Source organism: Bufo gargarizans, chromosome 1, assembly GCF_014858855.1.
Source record: "Bufo gargarizans isolate SCDJY-AF-19 chromosome 1, ASM1485885v1, whole genome shotgun sequence".
NCBI classification, from domain to species: Eukaryota; Metazoa; Chordata; class Amphibia; order Anura; family Bufonidae; genus Bufo; species Bufo gargarizans.
This window is the reverse complement of record NC_058080.1, coordinates 410,839,897-410,867,014: the sequence shown is the minus strand read 5'-3', so window position 1 is coordinate 410,867,014 and position 27,118 is coordinate 410,839,897. Positions and strand designations below refer to the sequence as shown.

The window sequence follows — 27,118 nt, the reverse complement described above, 5'->3', positions numbered from 1 at the left end:
ACGCAGCTCGGGCCCATCACTGGTGCGTGGCTGGGGGGAAACGCAGGACGATGACGATACGCCTCCCACAGAGGACAGCTTGTCCTTACCCCTGGTCAGCCTGGCACACATGAGCGACTACATGCTGCAGTGCCTGCGCAACGACAGCAGAGTTGCCCACATTTTAACGTGTGTGGACTACTGGGTTGCCACCCTGCTGGATCCACGGTACAAAGACAATGTGCCCACCTTACTTCCTGCACTGGAGCGTGATAGGAAGATGCGCGAGTACAAGCGCACGTTGGTAGACGCGCTACTGAGAGCATTCCCAAATGTCACAGGGGAACAAGTGGAAGCCCAAGGGCAAGGCAGAGGAGGAGCAAGAGGTCGCCAAGGCAGCTGTGTCACGGCCAGCTCCTCTGAGGGCAGGGTTAGCATGGCAGAGATGTGGAAAAGTTTTGTTAACACGCCACAGCTAACTGCACCACCACCTGATACGCAACATGTTAGCAGGAGGCAACATTTCACTAACATGGTGGAACAGTACGTGTGCACACCCCTCCACGTACTGACTGATGGTTCGGCCCCATTCAACTTCTGGGTCTCTAAATTGTCCACGTGGCCAGAGCTAGTCTTTTATGCCTTGGAGGTGCTGGCCTGCCCGACGGCCAGCGTTTTGTCTGAACGTGTATTCAGCACGGCAGGGGGCGTCATTACAGACAAATGCAGCCTCCTCTCTACAGCCAATATGGACAAGCTGACGTTCATAAAAATGAACCAGGCATGGATCCCACGGGACTTGTCCATCCCTTGTGCAGATTAGACATTAACTACCTCCCCTTAACCATATATTATTGTACTCCAGGGCACTTCCTCATTCAATCCTATTTTTATTTTCATTTTACCATTATATTGCGAGGCAACCCAAAGTTGAATGAACCTCTCCTTTGTCTGGGTGCCGGGGCCTAAATATATGCCAATGGACTGTTCCAATGTTGGGTGACGTGAAGCCTGATTCTCTGCTATGACATGCAGACTGATTCTCTGCTGACATGAAGCCAGATTCTCTGTTACGGGACCTCTCTCCTCTGCCTGGGTGCCTGGGCCTAAATATATGACAATGGACTGTTACAGTGGTGGCTGACGTGAAGCCTGATTCTCTGCTATGACATGCAGACTGATTCTCTGCTGATATGAAGCCAGATTCTCTGTTACGTGACCACTCTCCTCTGCCTGGGTCTAAATATATGACAATGGACTGTTACAGTGGTGGCTGACGTGAAGTCTGATTCTCTGCTATGACATGCAGACTGATTCTCTGCTGACATGAAGCCAGATTCTCTGTTACGGGACCTCTCTCCTCTGCCTGGGTGCCTGGGCCTAAATATATGACAATGGACTGTTACAGTGGTGGCTGACGTGAAGCCTGATTCTCTGCTATGACATGCAGACTGATTCTCTGCTGACATGAAGCCAGATTCTCTGTTACGGGACCTCTCTCCTCTACCTGGGTGCCTGGGCCTAAATATATGACAATGGACTGTTACAGTGGTGGCTGACGTGAAGCCTGATTCTCTGCTATGACATGCAGACTGATTCTCTGCTGACATGAAGCCAGATTCTCTGTTACGGGACCTCTCTCCTCTGCCTGGGTGCGTGGGCCTAAATATATGACAATGGACTGTTACAGTGGTGGCTGACGTGAAGCCTGATTCTCTGCTATGACATGCAGACTGATTCTCTGCTGACATGAAGCCAGATTCTCTGTTACGGGACCTCTCTCCTCTGCCTGGGTGCCTGGGCCTAAATATATGACAATGGACTGTTACAGTGGTGGCTGACGTGAAGCCTGATTCTCTGCTATGACATGCAGACTGATTCTCTGCTGACATGAAGCCATATTCTCTGTTACGGGACCTCTCTCCTCTGCCTGGGTGCCTGGGCCTAAATATATGACAATGGACTGTTACAGTGGTGGCTGACGTGAAGCCTGATTCTCTGCTATGACATGCAGACTGATTCTCTGCTGACATGAAGCCAGATTCTCTGTTACGGGACCTCTCTCCTCTACCTGGGTGCCTGGGCCTAAATATATGACAATGGACTGTTACAGTGGTGGCTGACGTGAAGCCTGATTCTCTGCTATGACATGCAGACTGATTCTCTGCTGACATGAAGCCAGATTCCCTGTTAAGGGACCTCTCTCCAATTGATATTGGTTAATTTTTATTTATTTAATTTTTATTCATTTCCCTATCCACATTTGTTTGCAGGGGATTTACCTACATGTTGCTGCATTTTGCAGCCTTCTAGTTCTTTCCTGGGCTGTTTTACAGCCTTTTTAGTGCCGAAAAGTTCGGGTCCCCATTGACTTCAATGGAGTTTGGGTTCGGGACGAAGTTCGGGTCGGGTTCAGATCCCGAACCCGAACATTTCCGGGAAGTTCGGCCGAACTTCTCAAACCCGAACATCCAGGTGTTCGCTCAACTCTAATCCGTTGTCCAAACATTTCAAGAATTACCATAACAAAGATTACAGTGGTCTGACATTTGCTGCACTGGAGAAGGTAGAAAGACACTGGAGGGGAGGTAATCACAACTCAAAGATGTCAAGGACAGAGTCCAGACGAATTTACGACTTCAGAAGTCTGTCAATGCTGAACTCGAAATTTTTGGTTTTCTATAGATCAGTTTTGGGGGGTATCCCTTGCTGACAGGAGATCACATGTCTGGTTGTTTATCAGCACTGCGATGTCCCCTTGGTGGAGGGCCCCCCCCATTCCAGCTATATCTACTTGTCAATATATGAACTTGTTCTATCTATATCTACTTAACAATATATGAACTTAATCCATCAATATATGAACTTGATCCCACAAGCGCATTTGACTCCAGGAGTATTATTCAATGCGCCTTCATTGAGGTTGTCTTCATATATTTGATGATTATTTTCTTATTTCCTTTATATGTGTATCAATCACATTATTGTTTTATATATGTGATGGGGAAAACCATTAGAACTAAACACCATAATATTAAGCAATTACTGACACAAAACGCATATATATTCCAAAAATGCAGCAAAAACGCATTAAAACTGCAACATGGACCAACTGATATGTAGAATTAAGTGATCCATTCCTTATCTTTAGATTGACACGACAGGATCCACCCCACCTTTTAGTTTTATACCCACTGGTATCAATACTTGTCACGGATGAAGTTAGCAGATAGATGGAACTATAAATAAACCAGCGACTGGCTTGATCCCAAACTAAGGAGCATATAGGTGAGCCCTATAAAACCCTAAGAGCTCTCCCTGACTGCTATGCACATACAAGGGTCTCAATGGTAGACGATTGCATGCCCACATACCTAAGTCTGTGTGACACCTGAAAACCCTATAATAGTGAGGGGACACGACCACTGACTCCCTGCACTTAATACGGACTGAGTCAGGGTCACCTAGAATGAAGCCAGCAAGGAAACACAATAAAGTAAAGGACTTATCTGACCAAACAGCAGACGCAGCCTCCAGCCGTGAACACTTCATCCAGAAAGTAATATAAACCGCAAAGTGAGGCAGTATGGGAGGGAATATAAAGGAAAATGATTAGTCTAAATAAGTGGCACCTGGCAGAAGGAAAGGAGATGAGAAAGTGAAACCAAAACAAAGAACATCATACAAGAGGTAGAGAAGAACGTCTGCCAGACCTTCTCACAGGACTGGCGTTGACAGTACCCCTCCCTCTACGGGTGGACTCCGGACACTCAGAGCCCACCTTCTCAGGATGAGACCTATGGAAAGCCCTGATGAGACGAGTGGCCTTAATGTCCGCCACTGGGACCCACATCCTCTCCTTACGACCATAACCCTCCCAATGAACGATGTACTGAAGAGAACCGCAGATAATTCGAGAATCCACAATCCTAGAGACCTGAAATTCAAGATTACCATCAACAATAATCGGAGGAGAAGGCAAAGAGGAGGGTACAGTGGGTTGGCCATAAGGTTTTAATAGGGACTTGTGAAAAACATTATGGATCTACCAAGTCTGAGGAAGATCAAGACGGAAGGCAACGGGATTGATGACGGACAAGATCTTGTAAGGCCAAATAAACTTAGGACCCAACTTCCAGGAGGGAACCTTCAGTTTTATATTCTTTGTAGACAACCACACCAGATCACCCACATTCAGGTCCGGACCAGGCACACGTCTCTTATCCGCCACACGCTTATATCTCTCACTCATCCTCTTCAGATTACCCTGAATCTTTTGCCAAATAAATGACAAAGACGAGGAAAATCTCTCCTCATCAGGTAAACCAGAAGACCCCTCTCCAGAGAATGTCCCAAACTGCGGATGAAACCCATATGCACCTGGCGACGGTTATTAAAGCAAACTCAGCAAGGGACAAAAAAGAATACCAATCCTCCTGATTCTCTGCCACAAAACAGCGCAGATATGTCTCCAGATTCTGATTGACGCGTTCGGTCTGACCATTCGACTGCGGGTGAAAAGCAGAAGAGAACGACAACCGAACCCCCAAGTGAGAACAGAAGGCCTTCCAGAATCTGGAAACAAATTGCGTGCCCCTATCAGAAACGATGTCTGAAGGGATGCCATGCAATTTAACAATATGATCAACAAACGCTTGCGCCAGCGTCTTAGCATTGGGTAACCCAGGAAAGGGAATGAAATGTGCCATTTTGCTAAAACGGTCCACTACCACCAGAATCACGGTCTTCCCCGAGGAACGAGGCAGGTCCGTAATGAAGTCCATGGACAGATGCGTCCAAGGACGGGAAGGAATGGGTAACGGGAGGAGAGAACCCGATGGCCGTGAATGAGGGACCTTGGCACGAGCGCAGGTCTCGCAGGCTGCCACAAAACCCTCAACCGTCTTACGAAGAGCCGGCCACCAGAATCTCTGAGCAATGAGATCCACTGTGGCTCTACTCCCCGGGTGCCCAGCAAGGACAGTATCGTGGTGCTCCTTAAAAACCTTGTGTCGTAAAGCGAGAGGCACAAACAACCTCCCAGGAGGACAAAGATCAGGAGCCTCTGCCTGGGCTGCCTGAACCTCTGCCTCCAAATCAGGATAAAGAGCAGAGACGACCACCCCTTTAGCCAAAATGGGACCCGGGTCTTCAAAGTTCCCCCCTCCCGGAAAACAATGTGACAGGGCATCCGCCTTCCCATTTTTAACCCCAGGGCGAACGTAAAAAAATTAAACCTAGAAAAGAACAAAGACCATCTGGCCTATCTCGGGTTCAGACGCTTGGCCGATTCCAAGTAGGCCAGATTCTTATGGTCGGTAAAGACAGTAATAGGGTGTCTGGCTCCCTCTAACCAATGGTGCCATTCCTCAAAAGCTAATTTGATGGCCAACAACTCCCTATCTTCGACATCGTAATTTCTCTCAGAGGAGAGTTTCCTTGAGAAAAAGGCACACTGTCACAATCTGGCAGGAGAAGGACCCTGAGATAAGACCGCACCCACACCTACCTCAGAAGCATCCACCTCAACAATAAAAGGTAGAGAGACATCAGGTTGTACCAAAATGGGAGCGGAAGCAAAACTCTCTTTAATACTAGAAAAGGCTTTAAGAGCACCTACCGACCACGAGGAAAAATCCACCCCCTTTTTAGTCATATCAGTGTGTGGCTTAACAACAGGGGAATAATTCAAAATTAACTTTCTGTAATAATTGGCAAAACCCAGAAACCGCATCAGTGCCTTCTGATTCTCAGGAAGCTCCCAATCAAGCACAGCGCGGACCTTCTCAGGGTCCATCCGAAAACCAGAAGCGGAGAGAAGAAAACAAAGAAACTGAATCTCCGGAACCGCAAACACACATTTTTCCAGTTTAGCGTACAATTTATTCTCCCACATAATCAGCAAGACCTGACGTAGGTGGTCCCGATGAGTCTTGAAATCAGGAGAAAAAATCCAAATGTCATCTAGATACACCAGTACAAATTTCCCCATTAAATGATAAAAAATGCTGTTCACAAAATGTTGGAAGACGGCCGGAGCAGTCATCAAACCAAAGGGCATAACCAAATTCTCGAAATGACCCTCAGGGGTATTGAAGGCCATCTTCCATTTGTCCCCTTCCCTGACCCTGACTAGGTTGTATGCCCCTCTTAAATCCAACTTAGAAAAAACTTTAGCCCCAACAATCTGGTTAAACAGGTCCAGGATCAGAGGAAGCGGATATGGGTCACGAATCGTGATACGGTTCAGCTCCCTGAAATCCAGACAAGGTCTTAAAGAAGCATCTTTTTTCTTAGCAAAAAAAAAATACAGCGGCAACAGGTGACTTCAAGGGTCGGATGTGTCCCTTTCTCAGGCTCTCAGAGATATAAGTACGCATAGCGACCCTTTCAGGTTTGGAGAGATTGTATAGTTGTGATTTTGGCAGCTTGGCGCCTGGGATGAGATTAATAGGGCAGTCGTATGCCCAGTGAGGGGGCAACTCCTGGACACCACTCTCGGAAAACACATCTGAAAATTCAGAGAGAAAAGATGGCACAGTCTTGGTAGAAACCTCTGAAATAGATGTTGTGAGGCAATTCTCTCTGCAAAACTCACTCCATTTATTTGCCTTGCTTGCCAATCAATGGTGGGGTTATGTTTAGTGAGGAGTAGGTAATCCGCTTAAGACGAAACATGACATATCCTCAACATGAGCGTCACCCACAGTCAAACGGATATTGTGAACTATGCCCTTTAACGATCTTTGAGAAAGTGGAGCGGAATCGATAGCAAAAACAGGTATATCCTTTTCCAAAGTGCATACCTGGAAACCATGCGTTATTGCAAATTGATTATCAATGAGATTGACAGCTGCTCCACTATCTACAAAAATCTCACAAACAATGTTCTTGCTGTCTAGCGCCACCCTGGCAGGTAGGAGAAAACGGGAACTACAAGCAAACGGCAAACCTTCAATTTCCGCATCAACCTTGCCAATAGTAGCAAATGGAAAGTTTTTAGAGTTTTTTTCTTTTTGTTTTGTTTTATTACCCTCAGAAAACTCCATGAATCTCCTAGAGGGGCAAACATTAGCTAAATGATTTATACCCCACAACAGAAACAAACCCTCCTCTGAGAGCTGAATCCTCTATCAGAGGCAAGCAAACCCAGCTGCATGGCCTCCTCCTCAGAGGGGATTGAGACAGACTGAGACCCCTGCGCACTGAATGAGACAGCCCTACTGTCCTTGGGCTGAATATGGCAGGAAAGAGTAGTATCCTCTCTCTCTCTCTCTCTAAGACGCCTGTCAATACGAACAGCTAGAGACATGGCTGACTCTAACGACGCTGGTCTCTCATGAAAAGCGAATGCATCTTTCAATCTTTCCGAAAGACCATGGCAAAATTTACTTCGGAGTGCAGTAGCATTCCAACCAGTATCCGCTGCCCATCTCCAAAATTCAGAACAATATATCTCTGTGGACTGTTTACCCTGGCATAAAAAACGCAGTTTAGATTCAGCCAGAGCAATACGATCCGGGTCATCATATATCTGCCCCAGGGCTACAAAAAATTCATCCACCAATCGGAGGGGCCGTGCCCCCACTGGCAGCAACAAGGCCCAAGACTGAGCGTTATCCCTGAGCAGCGAGATGATGATCCCCACCCTCTGCTCCTCATCACCAGAGGAATGAGGAAGTAGGCGAAAATGGAGTTTGCAAGCCTCTCTAAAGCGAACAAAATTCTCACTACCCCCGGAGAACGTATCCGGAAGCGAGATCTTAGGCTCGGAACAAACTCCATGATTGCCAGCAGAACCGGTCACCTGAAACTGAGAGTTTTACGGAGATCTGCTACCTCCAGGGAATGACCTTGCATGCAGTCAATCAAGGCTGAAACCGGATCCATGCTTAAGATGGTTATGGCAGTTTATAAAGTCACGGATGAAGTTAGCAGACAGCTGGAACTATAAATAAACCAGAGACTGGCTTGATCCCAAACTAAGGAGCATATAGGTGAGTCCTATAAGACCCTAAGAGCTCTCCCTGATTGCTATGCACATACAAGGGTCTCAATGGTAGACTATTGCATGCCCACGTACCTAAGTCTGTGTGACATCTGAAAACCCTATAATAGTGAGGGGACACGACCACTGACTCCCTGCACGTAATACGGACGGAGTCAGGGTCACCTAGAATCAAGCCAGCAAGGAAACACAATAAAGTAAAGGACTTATCTGACCAAACAGCAGACGCAGCCTCGAGCAGTGAACACTTCATCCTGGAATTAATATAAACCGCAAAGTGAGGCAGTATGGGAGGGAATATAAAGGAAAATGATTAGTCTAAATAAGTGGCACCTGGCAGAAGGAAAGGAGATGAGAAAGTGAAACCAAAACAAAGAACATCATACAAGAGGTAGAGAAGAATGTCTGCCAGACCTTCTCACAGGACTGGCGGTGACAATACTATCTAGACTTTTCATTGTTAGTAAATCCACTGAGGAAGAAGTAGAAAGTACTCGCAAAAGTCCTGAACAATCTGCATGGCCATGCAACACAGAAGGAATATATATTTAAAGATCCTGTTGATACTAAGGCAAAAGGTTAAGCAAGGTAATCTCCTGCCTCGCGATAATGTGAGTGAGATCTACAGCACACTGAAGTAATTCTATCCACGGCACCTTATGGAGCAAGGCAACCTCTCGTCTCGCGATAACATAAGCAAGTTTTACGGCATTCTGAGGACATTCCATCCACCTCACTAATTTGGCCTACCTCGCAAGAACGCTAGCGAGACACCGCTCTTACACGTGGGACGCCACGAAACTTGCGCTACCAAAAGTGAGTACCAACAAGTTAATATCTTACATTGCCACATATCGCTATACATTCCACAGATTATGGACTGTACTAACTAACCATTGGAAAGAATCGTCTGTTGACAACTGCAGGCTGATAATTGCAGTATTAACCAAATTAATAGCATCTTAGCTGATTCCCCTACTACTTATTAACCAGCTACATTATATTGGGAATAAATCGTATGCTGGAAATACTAACCACTATATTGATCTACAGACCAATCATTATACTAATATTAGTGGAAGACTTTATCAGAAAATAGGAATAACTGTTTAACAGGAATAGCAATCGTGCCAATGACTGATTTGATGTCCAAGACATATACTCATGCTTGATATGCCTTATATACAGCTATAACTTCCTTGGATTTTTCATTGACTGTTGATTTTAATTTTACATTTTTATATGTAATGTATTTTATATTTTATATTCCATCTTCTTTGAGTCATTAAAATTGCTTTGTACTTAATACTCTCACGTGACCCCCAGTGTATGAGTGACGGTCTTCATTCAAAGTAACATTTTGTTCTTTGCTCTGTAGGTTGGTGGGAAATCTTCCGATGCTGCACTAGCACAAATGAAGGATTTTGGAAGAATTGCTGTCTGTGGTGCAATATCCATGTATAATGATGCAGTGCCTCCATCAGGTAAATTTCTATGACTATTAATCAGTTTAATTCATGTATTAAATGGGTTGTGCAAAAATGGGGAGGGTTTTGGCAACCTCTTGGCCGGAATTGTAAAGAGAAGCTTACTTACCTGCTCCCTGGTGCTAGCTCCCTGCTCCTTCTCTTCCAGCTCTGCTGGGCTCCCTTGCTGAAAACATTTACTTTGACATTGCCATGGCCATTGATTGGCTGCAGGCAATGTCAAACTGGATGTTTACAGAGAGGGAGCCCAGTGGCGTATCTTTTACAGGTCCAGCCAAGTGGAGGGGTAGACTAAAAAAACAATTCTTGCACAACCCATTTAAGGACTAGGCTACACTACAGAATTTGAGGCTTCACCAGTTGTGTGGCAGAAACTGAGTTGCACTATTTATTATCCAAGATACTGCTGTGCATATTTTTTTCATAATTACTTGAATGAACTGAACTTTGCCATTCGAAAGTTATATCATCCAATTTCAGCAATTTCAGGTGCATGCTAAATTCATCTTTAATGATCCTGAAAGCATTCCAGCTGCATAGCAAAGGTCCTTTAGAGAGTCCCATAATGACATCTAAGACACATGCATGTAATTCATTCTCTCTAATTGTTAGAAAAACTCAAATGTGGGAGATCACCTTTAAATTAAAACTTGTGCGGTATATTCAGCTAACATTTAAGTCACCTAATAAAATTGCTGGGTTAGTATTGTTAGGTTCAAGCTATCCATGGCCATAGTTACTGAAAATAAAAGGCATATTTACATATGTAACATGTGGCATCTTTCCTTCAATTTAACAAAAGAAATCTGCAGACCTAATGAATGTCAAGCTTTTCAACTTTAGTAAATTCAACTGAAAATAGATGTATTTGTTACCACCACTTTAAGAGGCACAATGGCCTAGATTTATTAATTTCTGTCTGCAAAGAAATTAATAAATTTTTCCTATTGAAAAAACAAAAGTTGCATTCAAAATGGCCGACTTCAAAATGGCCGCCATGGTCACCACCCATCTTGAAAAGTTTCCCCCCTCACATATACTAATGTGCCACAAACAGGAAGTTAATATCACCAACCATTCCCATTTTATTAAGGTGTATCCATATAAATGGCCCACCCTGTATATATACAAAAAATAAGCTCCCATGCAGCTACATCAACATAAAAAAAAAAAAAGTTATAGCTCTTGGAATGAGACGGTCAAAAAATGAAATAACTGCTTAGTAGGGATGAGCGGACTCGTGGATGTTCGGGTTCGCTGGGTTCGGCCAAACTTCGGGTCAAAGTTCGGGTTCGGGACCCAAACTCGAACCCGAACTCCATTGAAGTCAATAGGGACCTGAACTTTGGTGCACTAAAATCAGGGTTCCAGGCCAGAGAGGGAGCGTAAGAAAGAGAGACCACATCCAAGGGAGGATTCATTTTTTCAAATTTAAAATTAGAGTTGAAATATGGGAGACATTATTAAAGCATAAAAGTGTGACAATTTTTCAAAGTTTAAGCATTGAATGAAAGGATGTGGTTCGCATTAATTACTGAATAATTTATTACATTTTATTCCCTGTCACCTATGCATAGCAGGTGTTTATTCACATCTAAAATTGTATAATGACAACCCAAGAATGTAACAAAAAAATTATTGAAATTTGTTAAGCTGTCAACTAGGTAGAGGAGGGGAATATTACACCCAAAAATTGGTTAATTTCACCCAAAAATGTAACTGACAATTTTTATTTTTTTTGTCTACTAGGTATAGGAGTGGTACATCACACCCAAAAATTGGTGAATTTCACCAGAATATATAACTGACAATTTTTTTTTTGTTTAACCTGTCTATTAGGTATAGCAGTGGTACTATACACCCAAAAATTTGTTAATTTCACCATAAAATGTAACTGACAATTTTATTAAATTTTTTACCGGTCTACTAGGTATAGCAGTGGTACGATACACCCAAAAATTGGTGAATTGCACCCGAAAATGTAAATGACAAAGTAGTGAAATTATATAAAATAAAACACGTACAAAAAAAAAATTGATTTATGAGGTGGGGTTCCATATGGAGTAGGAGTTTTAGGAGGCGGTGGACGTAGCAGAGTAGGTCGAAGCGGTGGTGGAGGAGTACGAGATAGCCAACACAGGATTTTGGATTTAATTTAATTTTGTAAAATTAAGGTACACTCCAAAAAAGTGTAAAATATCAAAAATACAAACATGAGCAATTGCGCTGTAGTATAACAATGGCTGCTTAGTGCCGGTATACATGTCTATTCTGCACAAGGTACGGACAAGTCCTGAGGGATCCATGCCTGGTTCTTTTTAATGAACGTGAGCTTGTCCACATTGGCTGTGGACAGGCGGCTGCGCTTGTCTGTGATGACGCCCCCTGCCGTGCTAAACACACGTTCAGATAACACACTGGCTGCAGGGCAGACCAGCACCTCCAAGGCGTAAAGGGCAAGCTCAGGCCATGTGCCCAATTTGGAGACCCAGAAGTTGAAGGGGGCAGACCCGTCATTCAGTACGTGTAGGCGTGTGCACACATACTGCTCCACCATGTTGGTGAAATTCTGCCTCCTGCTAAGACGTTCCATATCAGCTGGTGGTGCTGGTTGTTGTGGCGTGCTGACAAAGCTTTTCCACATTTCGGCCATGCTAACACTGCATTGTGAGGTGCTGGCGGTGCCCCAGCTGCGTTGGCGACCTCTTGCTCGTCCTCTGCCTTCACCTTGTGCTTCTACTGTGCCCCCACTGTCAGGTGGGAATGCCACCAGCAGCGCGTCTACCAGCGTGCACTTGTACTCGCGCATCTTACAATCACGCTCCAGTGACGAAATTAAGGACGGTATGTTGTCCTTGTAAGGGGGATCCAGCAGCAAGGCCACCCAGTAATTAGCACAAGTTAGAATGTGGGAAAATCGGCGGTCGTTGCGGAGACACTGCAGCATGTAAACGCTCATGTGTGCCAGGCTGCCCAGAGGCAACAAAAATCTGTCCTCTGTGGGAGGTGTATCATCTGTGTCCTCTGTCCAAATTCAGCACATGTGCCAGACAAGGGATGTGCGTCAAACCGGCTAGTCCCAAAGCTGCTACGAGATTTCGCCCATTATCGCACACCAGGCCGGGCTTGAGGCTGACTGGCATAAACCACTCATTGGTATGTTATTCAAGGCCCGTCCACAGCTCCTGCGTGGTGTGGTGTTTGTCCCCCAAACAGATAAGTTTTAAAACTTTGTAGTTGGTAGTGAAGTTGTTACGCTGACCGGATGAGGAGCTGGTAGAGGATGAGGAAGCAGAGTAGGAGGAGGAAGCAACAGGAGGCAAACTGAAGTGCCCTACAATCCTCGGTGGTGGAAGGACATGCACCAAACTGCTATCCGCCTCAGGCCCAGCCGCCACCGCATTTACCCAGTGTGCTGTTATGGAGATATAACGCCCTGACCGTGCTTACAGGTCCACGTATTCGTAGTCAGGTGCACCTTGCCACAGATGGCGTTGCGCAGTGCACACCTGATTTTGTACCCTACTTGGTTGTGAAGGAAAAGGATGGCTCGCCTTCAAAAGTAGTGACGGCTGGGCACAACGTACTGTGGGACAGCCACCGCCATAAGGCCTTTAAAACTATTCGTCTCCACCAGACGGAATGACAGCATTTCAAAGGCAAGTAATTTAAAAATGCTGGCATTCAGGTCTAGGGATCGCGGGTGGGTAGGGGGATACTTCCTCTTCCTCTCCAGCGTTTGGGATATGGAGAGCTGAACGCTTCCGTGGGACATTGTGGAGATGCTTGGTGACCCAGGTGTTGGTGTTGCTGGCAGATCCTCTGTTTGTGGGATGCCAGTTGGCTCTCTCACTCCAGAGGTGGATGAAGAGGCCGCGACTGCAGCAGAAGAGGAAGCAGGAGTAGCCAGAGACCTTTCTTTGTTTTTGAGGTGTCTACTCCACTGCAGCTTGTGCTTTGCACATAAATGCCTGGTCATGCAGGTTGTGCTCAGGTTGAGAACGTTTATGCCTCGCTTCAGGCTCTGATTGCACAGCGTGCAAACCACTCATGTCTTGTCGTCAGCACATTGTCTGAAGAACTGCCACGCCAGGGAACTCATTGAAGCTGGCTTTGGTGTGCTTAGTCCCTTGCTGCGGTGGGCAGTAGGAGGCGTACTGTCTAGAGGACGGCTGCTCCGCTTTTGCACCCTGCTCCCTCTTCTGCTGTGCTGGTGGCTCTATGCGACCACCACCTCTTCCTCCGAACTATATAGGTCACTCGCATGACCTTGATTCCATGTGGGGTTGAGGACCTCATCGTCCTCCACATCATCTTCCACCCAGTCTTCACCCCTGCCTTCCTTGTCGGTCTGCACACTTTCGAAAGCCCCAGCAGTTGGCACCTGTGTTTCGTCATCATCCGAGACGTGCTGCGATGGTCCTCCCATGTTCTTATCTTTAAATTAAGTGGTTGGGCATCGGTGCACTCAATCTCTTCCACTTCTGGGGCAGGGCTAGGTGGATGGTCCTGGAAAACCCTGCTAACAGAGTCATCAAAAAGCAGAAGAGACTGCCTCATGACTTGGGGCTCAGACTGCTTGGCTGATTTGCAAGGGGGTGAGGTGAAAGACTGATGGACATCGGCTGCAGGTGCCAACTGTGGTCTTTCAGCAGGAGACTGGGTGGGAGACAATGTGAAGGAACTGGATCCACTGTCAGCAACCCAATCTACTATCGCCTGTACTTGCTCAGGCCTCACCATTCGTAAAGCAGCATTAGGCCCTAACAAATACCACTGCAGGTTTTGTCGCCTACTCGCACCTGAGGAAGGGGTTTGACTTGTGCGTGTAGCTGGCACAGATCGACCACGTCCTCTCCCTGCAACGGGAGCTCCACCAAAAGCACCATGACCTGGGCCATATTTTTCAAATTTAGGATCTTGCCCTAAATGGGTGTTAAATTAATAGTAGAATCGAACGACAGTATGTAAAGGGTGTACCTCATACTGTTTGAACCAGTGTAGGCCTAAATTAAATATTTATTTGCCCAAAATGGCTGTATTTCAAATGGCTGTATTTCAAATGCCTGATTCAAATCCCTGTATGTAGAGGGGGTATCTCACACGGTCTGAACCAGTGTAGGCCTGAAGCAAATATTCCTTTGCCCTAAATGGCTGTATTTCAAATCCCTGATTCAAACCCCTGTATGTAGAGGGGGTATCTCACAGGGCCTGAACCAGTGTAGACCTGAAGTAAATATTCCTTTGCACAAATTGGCTGTATTTAAAATGGCTGTATTTCAAATCCCTAAATTAAACCCCTGTATGTAGAGGGGGTATTTCACAGGGCCTGAACCAGTGTAGGCCTGAAGTAAATACAGTACAGACCAAAAGTTTGGACACACCTTCTCATTCAAAGAGTTTTCTTTATTTTCTTCACTATGAAAATTGTAGATTCACACTGAAGGCATCAAAACTATGAATTAACACATATGGAATTATATACCTAACAAAAAAGTGTGAAACAACTGAAAATATGTCATATTCTAGGTTCTTCAAAGTAGCTACCTTTTTGCTTTCATTACTGATTTGCACACTCTTGGCATTCTCTTGATGAGCTTCAAGAGGTAGTCACCTGAAATGGTTTTAACTTCACAGGTGTGCCCTGTCAGATTTAATAAGTGGGATTTCTTGCCTTATAAATGGGGTTGGGACCATCAGTTGCGTTGTGGAGAAGTCAGGTGGATACACAACTGATAGTCCTACTGAATAGACTGTTAGAATTTCTATTATGGCAAGAAAAAAGCAACTAAGTAAAGAAAAACGAGTGGCCATTATTACTTTAAGAAATGAAGGTCAGTCAGTCTGAAAAAATTTGAGTGTCCCCAAGTGCAGTCCCCAAGTGCAGTCATAAAAACCATCAAGTGCTACAAAGAAACTGTCTCACATGCGGACAGCCCCAGGAAAGGAAGACCAAGAGTCACCTCTGCTGTGGAGGATAAGTCCATCCGAGTCACCAGCCTCAGAAATCGCAGGTTAACAGCAGCTCAGATTAGAGACCAGGTCAATGCCACACAGAGTTCTAGCAGCAGACACATCTCTAGAACAACTGTTAAGAGGAGACTGTGAATCAGGCCTTCATGGTAGAATATCTGCTAGGAAACCACTGCTAAGGACAGGCAACAAGCAGAAGAGACTTGTTTGGGCTAAAGAACACAAGGAATGGACATTAGACCAGTGGAAATCTGTGCTTTGGTCTGATGAGTCCAAATTTGAGATCTTTGGTTCCAACCACTGTGTCTTTGTACGACGCAGAAAAGGTGAATGGATGGACTCTACATGCCTGGTTCCCACCGTGAAGCATGGAGGAGGAGGTGTGATGGTGTGGGGGTGCTTTGCTGGTGACACTGTTGGGGATTTATTAAAAATTTAAGGCATACTGAACCAGCATGGCTACCACAGCATCTTGCAGCGGCATGCTATTCCATCCGGTTTGCGTTTAGGACCATCATTTATTTTTCAACAGGACAATGACCCCAAACACACCTCCAGGCTGTGTTAGGGCTATTTGACCATGAAGGAGAGTGATGGGGTGCTGCGCCAGATGACCTGGCCTCCACAGTCACCAGACCTGAACCCAATCGAGATGGTTTAGGGTGAGCTGGACCGCAGAATGAAGGCAAAAGTGCTAAGCATCTCTGGGAACTCCTTCAAGACTGTTGGAAGACCATTTCAGGTGACTACCTCTTGAAGCTCATCAAGAGAATGCCAAGAGTGTGCAAAGCAGTAATCAAAGCAAAAGGTGGCTACTTTGAAGAACCTAGAATATGACATATTTTTAGTTGTTTCACTCTTTTTTGTTATGTGTATAATTCCACACGTGTTAATTCATAGTTTTGATGCCTTCAGTGTGATTCTACAATTTTCATAGTCATGAAAATAAGGAATACTCTTTGAATGAGAAGGTGTGTCTAAACTTTTGGTCTGTACTGTATATCTTTGCACAAAATGGCTGTATTTCAAATGGCTGTATTTCAAATCCCTGATTCAAACCCCTGTATGTAGAGGGAGTATCTCACAGGGCCTGAACCAGTGTAGGCCTGAATTCAATATTGGTGCACCAAATGGAGGTATTTAAAATCGCAGAATGTAACCCAAATGTATTAAGGGTGTATTTCACAATGACATCTGCATCAAAGGCTGCCAACAAAATTTTTTGTGCCCAAACGAGTGTTTTTTTAACAACTGAATTTGACAGCAGTATATAAGCCTGTAATTCCACACATGCTGATGCTGCAAGGCCTGAAAATAGTGTTTTTTTTGTCAAAAAAGTGTGTTTTTCAAACCCCAGAAAATGATGGGTGTATTTCTACCTTAAATTGCACACTAACTAATACAGATGTTGTAGATTGCCAAAAAAGTCTTTTTTTGGTAACGAATATTAAAGCTGTATATATTTAACTTGAATTTAACACTTGCAGATATGGAAAATATTGTTTTTTGAGGAGAAAAAAGTGTGTTTTTCAAACCCCAGAAAATGATGGGTGTATTTCTACCTTAAATTGCACACTGACTAATCCGGATGTTGTAGATTGCCAAAAAAGTCTTTTTTTGGTAACAGAATATGAAAGCTGTATATATTAAACTTGAATTTAACACTTGCAGATCTGGAAAATACAGTTTTTTGGAAAAAAAAAGGGTGTTTTTAAAACCCCAGAAAATGATGGGTGTATTTCTACCTTAAATTGCACACCGACTAATCCAGATGTTGTAGTTTGCCCCCCAAAAAATTGTGATTTGCAATGTCCAAAAGCTCAGATGCAGTGCTGCTGCACTGAGCTTGCATAAAATGGCCACCGCTGCCGCCACCCACCTATACTAATAGAATTATAAAAGTTTTTTTTTTTGGTCAATGGCCTCAGGGCAGGGTAAAACAATTGTGTCCTGCACCCACACAACTATTTCTAGGTAGATCGCTGAGTTATTCTCTCCTATTCTCTCCCTGAAATCACAAGTCCAGCAGCATCCTCTCCCTACACTTGTAACAGCAGAGTGACGTGCAGCGCTGCGTGACTCAAGCTTATATAGAGCCTGGGCCACATGCTGCTCTGGCCAATCACAGCCATGCCATTAGTAGGCATGGCTGTAATGGCCTCTTGGGGCAAGTAGTTTGACTCTTGTTGATTGGCGGCTGTGCAGCCTTTCAAAAAGCGCCAAGAAAGTGCCGAACACCGAACCCGTTCAGGTTCGGGGTCCAAAAATCCTAAAGTTCGTTACGAACACGAACTTTACAGTTTGGGTTCGCTCAACCATAAAGATTTGCAATCTACACTAAGTTATTACCCAGCTTTTCCAGTGTCAGATATTATCACTGACTTACTACATAATTATTACATAATATTCACTATATTGCTATATATTAGTTTTTTAGAATTTTCATAATATTCTTAAAAAATAATATATAGCAATATAGCGAATATTATCTAATAATTATGTAGTAAGTAAGTGATAATATCTGACACTGGAAAAGCTGGGAAATAACTCAGTGTAGATCGCGAGTTATTACCCAGCTTTCACAGTGTCAGATATCATCCTATTGTAGATCGCGAATATTCTAATTGTGAATATTCTAATCGCGAATTTTCCATACAAAAGGCTAATAAGCTTGTCATAAGAATCAGTCAAATATTCTTGTCATAAGACTATGAAACCAATAGAGGGCGCTATTCCGTTATGAACAGCGCCCTCTATTGGTGTCAGTCTTCTGACAAGACTATTAGACATAAGACTGTAAAACCAATAGAGGGCGCTATTCATAACTCAATAGCGCCATCTATTGGGTTTTATAGTCTTATGACAGCTGAAAAACACGCAGATTCTGCAAATTTGCGTGTCTTTTCCTAGAAGCCCATGTTTATGCCAATGAGTTTTTACATGACCAAACTGTATAGAAAGGTTATTGAATATTATATTAGGACAATCGGAAAACTTTTTGTCGCCCTAATGATATTAATCTAGGTGTGCAGGTCCGCCCAAGCCATCCAACAGATGCAAAATAACTTTGAGGTTTACTGGTTCTCCGTCAGATGAGAGCTGGTTTGGAACATCTCATAGTGCACAAGGCTGCCATTGTAAGGTATGCTGGTTGTTATCGGTCTCATGGTTAGGTTGGGCACATACCTGGCTTTTGGCATATAGCCTTTGTGTGGTTGTGTATTGTATGTCATACTTAATAGGAATCTAAGACGCATCCAGCTATCTTCTCAATGCTGTTGCCAAACCATTTTGATGGGGTTTCCATCAATTTCTAACCTTTTTTTATGAACCGGATACTCTCTCGTCTTCCGAGCAGGGGGTGTCTGGTTGTCTCCCATTGACTTCCATTGAATTAAATTGTATTCGAGCACCCAAATTATTCGGTCGAGCACTCGGATTTGCCGAGCATAGCAATGCTCGAGCTGAACAGGTATTCGGCTGAGCATGCTCGCTTATCACTACTCTGCACCACCAAATTCAGCACATGCACCAATCAAAGGATGTGCGTCAAACCTGCTAGCCCCAGAGCTGCTACGGGATTTTGTCCAAGATCGCACACCACCAGGTCAGGCTTGAGGCTCAGTGGCACCAACCACTCATCTGTCTGTTGTTCTATGCCCATCCACAGCTCCTGCGCAGTGAGGATTTCCCCCCCCCCCCCAAACAGATGTGTTTCAAAACAGCCTGCTGTCATTTCCCCCTGGTTGTGCTGTAGTTCGTGGTGAAGGTGTTACGCTGTCCGTATGAGGAGGCCGTGGAGGAGGAGGCAACGAAAAAATGTCCTGCAATCCTCGGTGGCGGCAGGACATGTGCAAAACTGCTATCCGTCTCAGGCCCAGCTGCCACTGGATTTACCCAGTGTGCAGTTAGGAAAATATAATGTCCCTGCGCGGGCTTACTAGTCCACGTATCGGTAGTTATGTGGACCTTGACACAGATGGCGTTGTGCAGTGCATACCTGAGTCTGTCTTCCACTTGGTTGTGCAGGGCAGGGATGGCTCGTCTGGAAAAGTAGTGATGGCTAGGAACCACGTACTGTGGGACAGCCACCGCCATAAGGTTTTTGAAAGTCTCTGTCTCGCCCAGACAAAATAACAGCATTTCAAAAGCCAGAAATTTAGAAATGCTGGCATTCAGAGCCAGGGATCGTGGGTGGGTAGGGGGGGTACTTCCTCTTTCTCTCTAGTGTTTGGGGGATGGACAGCTGAACGCTTCCATGGGACAATGTGGACATGCTGGGTGATGGTGGTGGAGGTGTTGCTGCTGCCACATTCTCTCTTTAGATCTTTTGTGTTTTTCCAGGTGTGTACGCCACTGCAGCTCGTGCTTTGCATTTAGATGCTTGGTCATACATGTGGTGCACAGGTGCAAACCACTCGCGTCTTGTCATCAGCACATTGTCTAAAGAACTGCCAAGCCAGGGAACGCCTTGTAGCAGTAGCAGGCATACTGGCTAGGGGACGGCCACTCTGCTTTTGCACCCTGCTCCCTCTTTTTCTGTGCGGCTGGCGCTGTGTGACCACCACCTCTTCCTCCAAACTGCACACGTCACTCGCATGACCTTGAGTCCATGTGGGGTCTAGGACCTCATTATTCTCCACATCATCTTCCACCCACTCTTCACCCCTGCCCTCTTTGCCGGTCTGCACACGGCAGAAAGCCACAGCAGTTTGAGCCTGTGTTTCTTCATCATCATCATTAGAGACATGCTGCGGTGGTCCTCCCATGTCCACATCCTGAAACATAAGTGGTTGGACATCAGTGCACTCAATCTCTTCCACTTCTGGAGCAGGGCTAGGTGGATGGCCTATGGAAACCCCGCCAGCAGAGTCATCAAAAAGCAGAAGAGACTGCTGCATGACTTGGGGCTCAGACTGCTTGGCTGATTTGCAAGGGGGTGAGGTGAAAGATAGATGCCCATGGGATGCAGGTGCCAACTCTGCGGTTTCAGCAGGGGACCAGGTAGAAGACAATGTGAAGGAACTGGAGGTACTGTCAGCCATCCAATCTACTACAGCTTCTACTTGTTCTAGCCTCACCATTCGTACACCGGTATTCGGGCCTACAAAATGACGCTGAACGTCCTGTCACCTACGTGCACCTGAGGAAGGTGTTTCATTTGGGCGTGTAGCTGGCACAGATAGACCACGTCCTCTCCCTGCAACAGGACCACCAGCAGCACCACGACCAGGGCCACGTCGCTTATTTGATGCTCTCCTCATTCTTTGAGGTCACCCACCAAACTAACAGACAGAATAACTATATTAATTTCCCTGTGACGTATGCAGTGCAGGTGTACCTCACATCAAAAATGGGTATATGTCACCGGCCAAACTAACAGTCAGATAGTAACATAGTATATAAGGCCGAAAAAAGATATTTGTCCATCCAGTTCGGCCTGTTATCCTGCAAGTTGATCCAGAGGAAGGCAAAAAAAAAACTGTGAGGTACAAGCCAATTTTCCCCACTTAAGGGGGGAAAAATTCCTTCCCGACTCCAATAAGGCAATCAGAATAACTCCCTGTATCAACAACCCCTCTCTAGTAGATATAGCCTGTAATATTATTACACTCCAGAAATTGATCCAACCTCCTCTTGAATTCTTTTATTGTACTCACCATCACCACCTCCTGAGGCAAAGAGTTCCATTGTCTCACTGCTCTTACCGTAAAGAATCCTTTTCTATGTTTGTGTACAAACCTTCTTTCCTCCAGGCGCAGAGAGTGTCCCCTCGTCCCCTCGTCACAGTCCTGGGAATGAATAGATGATGGGAGAGATCTCTGTACTGACCCCTGATAAATTTATACATAGTAATTAGATCTCCCCTCAGTCGTCTTTTTTCTAAAGTGAATAACCCTAATTTTGATAATCTTTTAGGGTACTGGAGTTGCCCCATTCCAGTTATTACTTTAGTTGCCCTCCTCTGAACCCTCTTCAGCTCTGCTATGTCTGCCTTGTTCACAGGAGCCCAGAACTGTACACAGTACTCCATGTGTGGTCTGACTAGTGATTTGTAAAGTGGTAGGACAATGTTCTCATCACGGGCATCTATGCCCCTTTTGATGCACCGCATTATCTTATTGGCCTTACCAGCAGCTGCCTGACACTGGTTTTTACTGCTTAGTTTGCTGTTTATTAAAATTCCTAGGTCCTTTTCCATGTCAGTGTTACCCAGTTTTACCATTTAGTATGTACGGGTGATTTGCATTATTCCTTCCCATGTGCATAACCTTACATTTGTCAGTGTTAAACCTCATCTGCCACTTCTCTGCCCATGCCTCTAATCTATCCAGATCCATCTGTAGCTGAATAGTGTCCTCTTCAGTGTTAATTTCTTTACACAGTTTAGTATCATCTGCAAAAATTGATATTTTACTGTGCAAGCCTTCTACAAGATCATTAATAAATATATTGAAGAGAATAGGGCCCAATACTGACCCCTGATGTACTCCTCTAGTGACAGTGACCCAATCTGAGTGTGTACCATTAATAACCACCCTCTGTTTTATATCATTGAGCCAATTATTTACCCACATACAAACGTTTTCTCCCAGTCCGAGCATTCTCATTTTATATACTAACCTTTTATGTGGTACAGTGTCAAATGCTTTGGAGAAGTCGACATCCGTTGATTCGCCGCTGTCAAGTCTAGAACTTACCTCCTCATAGAAACTGATTAAATTAGTTTGACATAACCGATCCCTCATGAAGCCATGCTGATATGATGTTATTTGCTTGTTTTCACTGAGATCCTCCAAGATAGCATCTCTTAGAAAACCTTCAAACAGTTTACCCACAACAGATGTTATACTTACCGGCCTATAGTTTCCAGGCTCTGTTTTTGGACCCTTTTTGAATATTGGCACATTTGCTATGCGCCAATCCTGTGGAACACTCCCTGTCAGTATAGAGTCTTTAAATATCAGAAATAAGGGTCTGGCTATGGCATTACTTAATTCTCTTAGGATACGGGGGTGTATGCCACCTGCCCCTGGCACTTTTAATGGGGAATTTACTTTTACATTCTGCATTTCATCTGACAGTTTATTTTCCTCAGTGAATACAGTGGAGATAAAAATATTTAATAGCTTTGCTTTCTCCTCGTCGCTCTCTGCAACTCCCCTCTCATTACTCTGTAGAGGGCTAACACCTTCAGATTTATTCTTTTTACCATTTATATAATTGAAGAACATTATAGGGTTAGTTTTGCTCTCTTTTGCAATTAATCTCTCGGTCTCTAGTTTGGCGGCTTTTATTTGTTTTTTACATATTCAATTTTTTTCCTTATAGTTTTTCAGGTCTTCCTTTCTACCATCCTGTTTTAGTGATTTAAATGCTTTCTGTTTGTTATTTATTGCCTTCTTTACAGTTCTATTTGTAGTCATGGCTTGCCTGTGATGCGTGGGCTTGGAGACATGGTACCCTCTACCTGCCTGACTAACTAACTAAGCGGCTTGAGTTGTGCCGTAACTGCTGCATAGGGGGGAAAGCCTAAAGTGGGCATACCCTCCCAACCTGCCCTCATTTTAATCTACACATTACACGGTATGTTGCAATGGAACATCGGCCTCAGGGGGAGGCATTAGTTGTGTATAAGTGAGCTGCCGGCGCCCCTCCCACAAATACAGGCCAATGAATCGGCCTTCGCACTTCTGGTCATGGCTTGCCTGTGACGCGTGGGCTTGGAGACATGGTACCCTCTATCTGCCTGACTAACTAAGCAGATTGAGTTGTGCCTTAACCGCTGTGTAGGGGGGAAATCCTAAAGTCGGCAAAAACACTGCTATCAAACATCACCTGACCGTTTATTCCCAAACAACATTACATAACAAGACTCGAAACATGAGGAGCGCCAGTGACCTAACTTCTGGATTACATGAGCCGGCACTTTATTCCTGGAGGCAGCCGAAGTAGCCCCTATCCGGAAAGAATGACCAGAAATAGACGCCTGGTTCAAACCTAAATTTGACACCAACGTGCGGATGTGACTGACAAACTGGGAGGTAGTGAGCGGAGCTTTGGGAAACGGCAACAGAGGGCTGCAAGGGTCTCGGCCTGCCAAAGATGCCAGTAACGGTTTGAAAATATGAACTGGGCACCATGGGTGCATCGTTGGGAAAAATTTGACTAGTGTCGGGGGTCCGGTTTGAGAAGTTTTGGTGACCGGCAAGGACAGTGTGCATCCACCAGTGCACGGGCCCAGCTGGGCGATGCTGATGTAGCTGCTGCTGGAGGCAGTACACGTGAACTCGCCTGGCCTCAAAAACCCGTAGAACCCTAAGTAAATGGCAGCCTTGAGCATGAGACTGGGGAGTGTACCAAAAGGGGCTCGGTCTAGTATATTGGATAAGCCCCTGAAGACTTCTCCAGTGATGGCTTGCCGTCGTGGTTGGCTTGTCACGTGGCAGTGGCCCAGGCCCTTCAAGGCTGCCTTAACAATGTGAACGGAAAATAGGGACCCCGATTCCAGGTTGTTGATGGCCGAGAAATGTTGAACACCTGCCAGGTAGGACCTGACGGTGTTGTGTGAGAGTTTCAGATATGAATGGCAGTACCCTATAAAGGCCAAAACAAAACCAATGAAGCTAGTACTCTCTTGAGGATACTTTGCTTGGAATGTGAGGAACTTGTTCCATTCTGTCTTATAAGTCCTGGCCGTGTACACCGAAAGAGACCTGGGCATGTGCCGTAACTATGTGGGTATACTATGGGGTATACTATGGGGTATAGTTCAAACAAGGCTGAAGACTTGAGAAACACCGAGATCTGTCTGACTTCCTCTGGCCATGTACCAGCCAGCCAGTGGGTGCCAGCAATGGCTGCAAAACCTATACTGGAAGAAGCATCGGAATAAACCACAGGAGATGAACTGGTAGCTGAGGGGATGAAAAAGGAGATCCCATTCCAGTGGCTCAGGAACTGATCCCACATGACTAGATCTGCTACAGCCTGAGCGTCTAGCTAAAACAGGCTGTGCTGCTGTGGAGCCGCGGGAAGAAGAGTTAACAGACGGGAAATGAATGATCTTCCCTGCGGAATAATGCACATGGCGAAGTTTAGCATCCCTAGCAACGACTGTAACTCCGCCTTTATTGATACTCTCGTGACTGTGAATCTGTGTATGACTTCCCTGATCCGGAGCAGTTCATCTTCCGGTAAACTGGCTAACATGTTGACAGAGTCTAGTACAAAAACCAGGAAAGTGATCACCATGGATGGGCCTTAAATTTTCTTAGGCATCACTGGCACGCCTAGTTTGAAAAAAACTATGAGCCCCAGGCCCTGCCTGCATGATGATGGCTATGGCCTGACCTATGGATGAATACTTCATACTCACTTCTTCAGATGGGATGAGGGAATTAAGACTGGAAACATGAGGCATGCGGGGCTGAAAGGTCATTGACCAGCCTCTCCTTCTTGCTGAATTTAACTGTGACTACCCCCACCCTGCTGAGTGGTAGGGGGCCAAGGGTTACTCAGGAGTGGGCTGTAGTGCATGTAACCCCCCCATGTAAGCGACTGCGGCGTTTAGTGTCCTGTGGAGCACGAAATGATATAGACTGTAGTAGCAGAGCACATGGTGGCATAACGCATGGGGCAGGCCACAAATCACCATATATATGTCTGATGCGTGCACAAACGTTAGCAGCAAACACATGTTTTCCAGCACATGTGTAAAACATTGTTGTATGTTATGTCACTGACTGTAGCATAACATCTGGAACTAGCTTCCACTCAAAGCATCCGCGCAGTTAAACTGGAAGGCGCAATCCACTTATGCCCCCAGTGCGCAGCACAAGTAGACCGCACAGTCCCGCCAAAACAAACCTCGTACAGCAGGAATCCGCGTCGCTGATGATACCGTATAGTTGGGCACACTTCACCCCCACCATTGCGTGAGGCACGGCGCCCCTGTGCGAGAAACGCACCGGTAAGAAAATCGTGACTGAGTCCTGCTGACTCTTGCATCCAAGTCACGCTGCCGTGTGGGTAACCAAAGCGTGGGCTACCGGGCAGACCGCTCCGGTGCGGCGTGCCACTCCTCCTTTCCAAAGGAGCTGACACACCACCGGACAGACTGTGAAGCGGACAGGCTGCTTGAGCGTGCAGCATATACTTACCCGAAGCCGGGACGAACTCTGTAGCAGACTCCTCGCCGCTGGCTGGGACAGATCCTGCAGAGGTATGAGACTCACTCGTGCTGACTCAGAACCAAACAGGATATGTTGCAATGGAACGTCAGCCTCAGGGGGAGGTGTTAGCTGGGTATAAGTGAGTTTCCGGCGCCCCTCCCACAAATACAGGCCAATGAATCGGCCTTCACACTTATCCACATTGGTTTCTTCTTGTTCCTTAACCTTTTATTCCCATAAGGTATGTACCTCTCACAATAAGATTTCAGGATGCTTTTAAAAATATCCCATTTTGTGGCTGTATTTTTATTTTTGAGGACTTTGTCCCAGTTAGTTAGGCCTATGACCTTTCTGTCACCACCAGACATCTGAGAAGCTCTGACAGACGTTCTTCAGAACCTCCTCCTTGAGGTTCCTTTTGCTTTGCTTTCGTTTTCTCATCTCGTTAGCCTCTCTCAGCTGTCATGTAGTTGCATTGATTGCATCCCTTTAAATCCCTTCCCTTACTACATCACTTTGCGGTTTATACAACTTCCTGGAGTGTGTGCATGCTGGATGCTACTACTGAGTCTTCTACAGATAAGTTTTGTTCATTCATTTGTGTTTTCCTGTTTGCTGGATCCCAGGTGACCCTGACTGCCTCCGTATCAAGCGTAGGGAGCCGGTGGTCGTGTCCCCTCACTATTATAGGGTGTTCAGGTGTTATACAGTCGAGGAACGAGGATATGCGATCATCTACCATTGAGATTTTTGCATAGGCTGAGCAGTTAGGGAGAGAGCCAGGTCTGTTGCAGGGCTCTCCCTTTGGTTTCTTAGTTTTGGATCCAGTCAGTCGGATCTTCATTTTGTGTCTTCTAGTTTTCTGTACACCTTCCGTGACACTTTCTTAGTTGGCCAAAGTTTGCTTTTTTGAAGTTTGTCATTTTTGTTCCTCCCTGTAGAAACACTCATTTGAAGGATAATTGGAAGGTTATTACTTTATGGTCATTATTTCCCAGGTGTCCCCCAACCTGCACATCTGTTGTTCTGTCAGGTCTATTGGTTAATACTAAGTCCAGTATGGCCGTCCCTCTAGTCTGGTCCTGAACCAGTTGGGAAAGGCAATTGTCTTTGGTTATTGCCAAGAACCTGTTTCCTTTATGAGATGTACAGCTCTCAGTTTCCTAGTATATATCTGTGTAGTTGAAGTGTGAGATTGTGGATAAGGCCTCTTTCACACTTGCGTTGTCCGGATCCGGCGTGTACTCCACTTGCCGGAATTACACGCCGGATCCGGAAAAACGCAAGTGAACTGAAAGCATTTGAAGACGGATCCGTCTTCAAAATGCTTTCAGTGTTACTATGGCAGCCAGGACGCTATTAAAGTCCTGGTTGCCATAGTAGTAGTGGGGAGCGGGGGAGCGGTATACTTACATTCCGTGCGGCTCCCGGGGCGCTCCAGAATGACGTCAGAGCGCCCCATGCGCATGGATGACGTGCCATGCGATCACGTGATC

The 27,118-nt window shown here is 45.4% G+C and overlaps 1 protein-coding gene across 2 annotated transcripts in view; it reads left to right on the top strand.

Annotated features, from left to right (window-relative positions):
• Window positions 1-27,118, top strand: part of LOC122921450 (prostaglandin reductase 1-like) — a 164,425-nt gene that overhangs the window by 114,947 nt on the left and 22,360 nt on the right. For both annotated transcript variants that reach the window (XM_044271431.1, XM_044271438.1), the window contains exon 8: window positions 9,366-9,471. In XM_044271431.1, coding sequence (XP_044127366.1) covers window positions 9,366-9,471 — 106 coding nt within the window. The remainder of the gene's footprint in view (window positions 1-9,365; window positions 9,472-27,118) is intronic.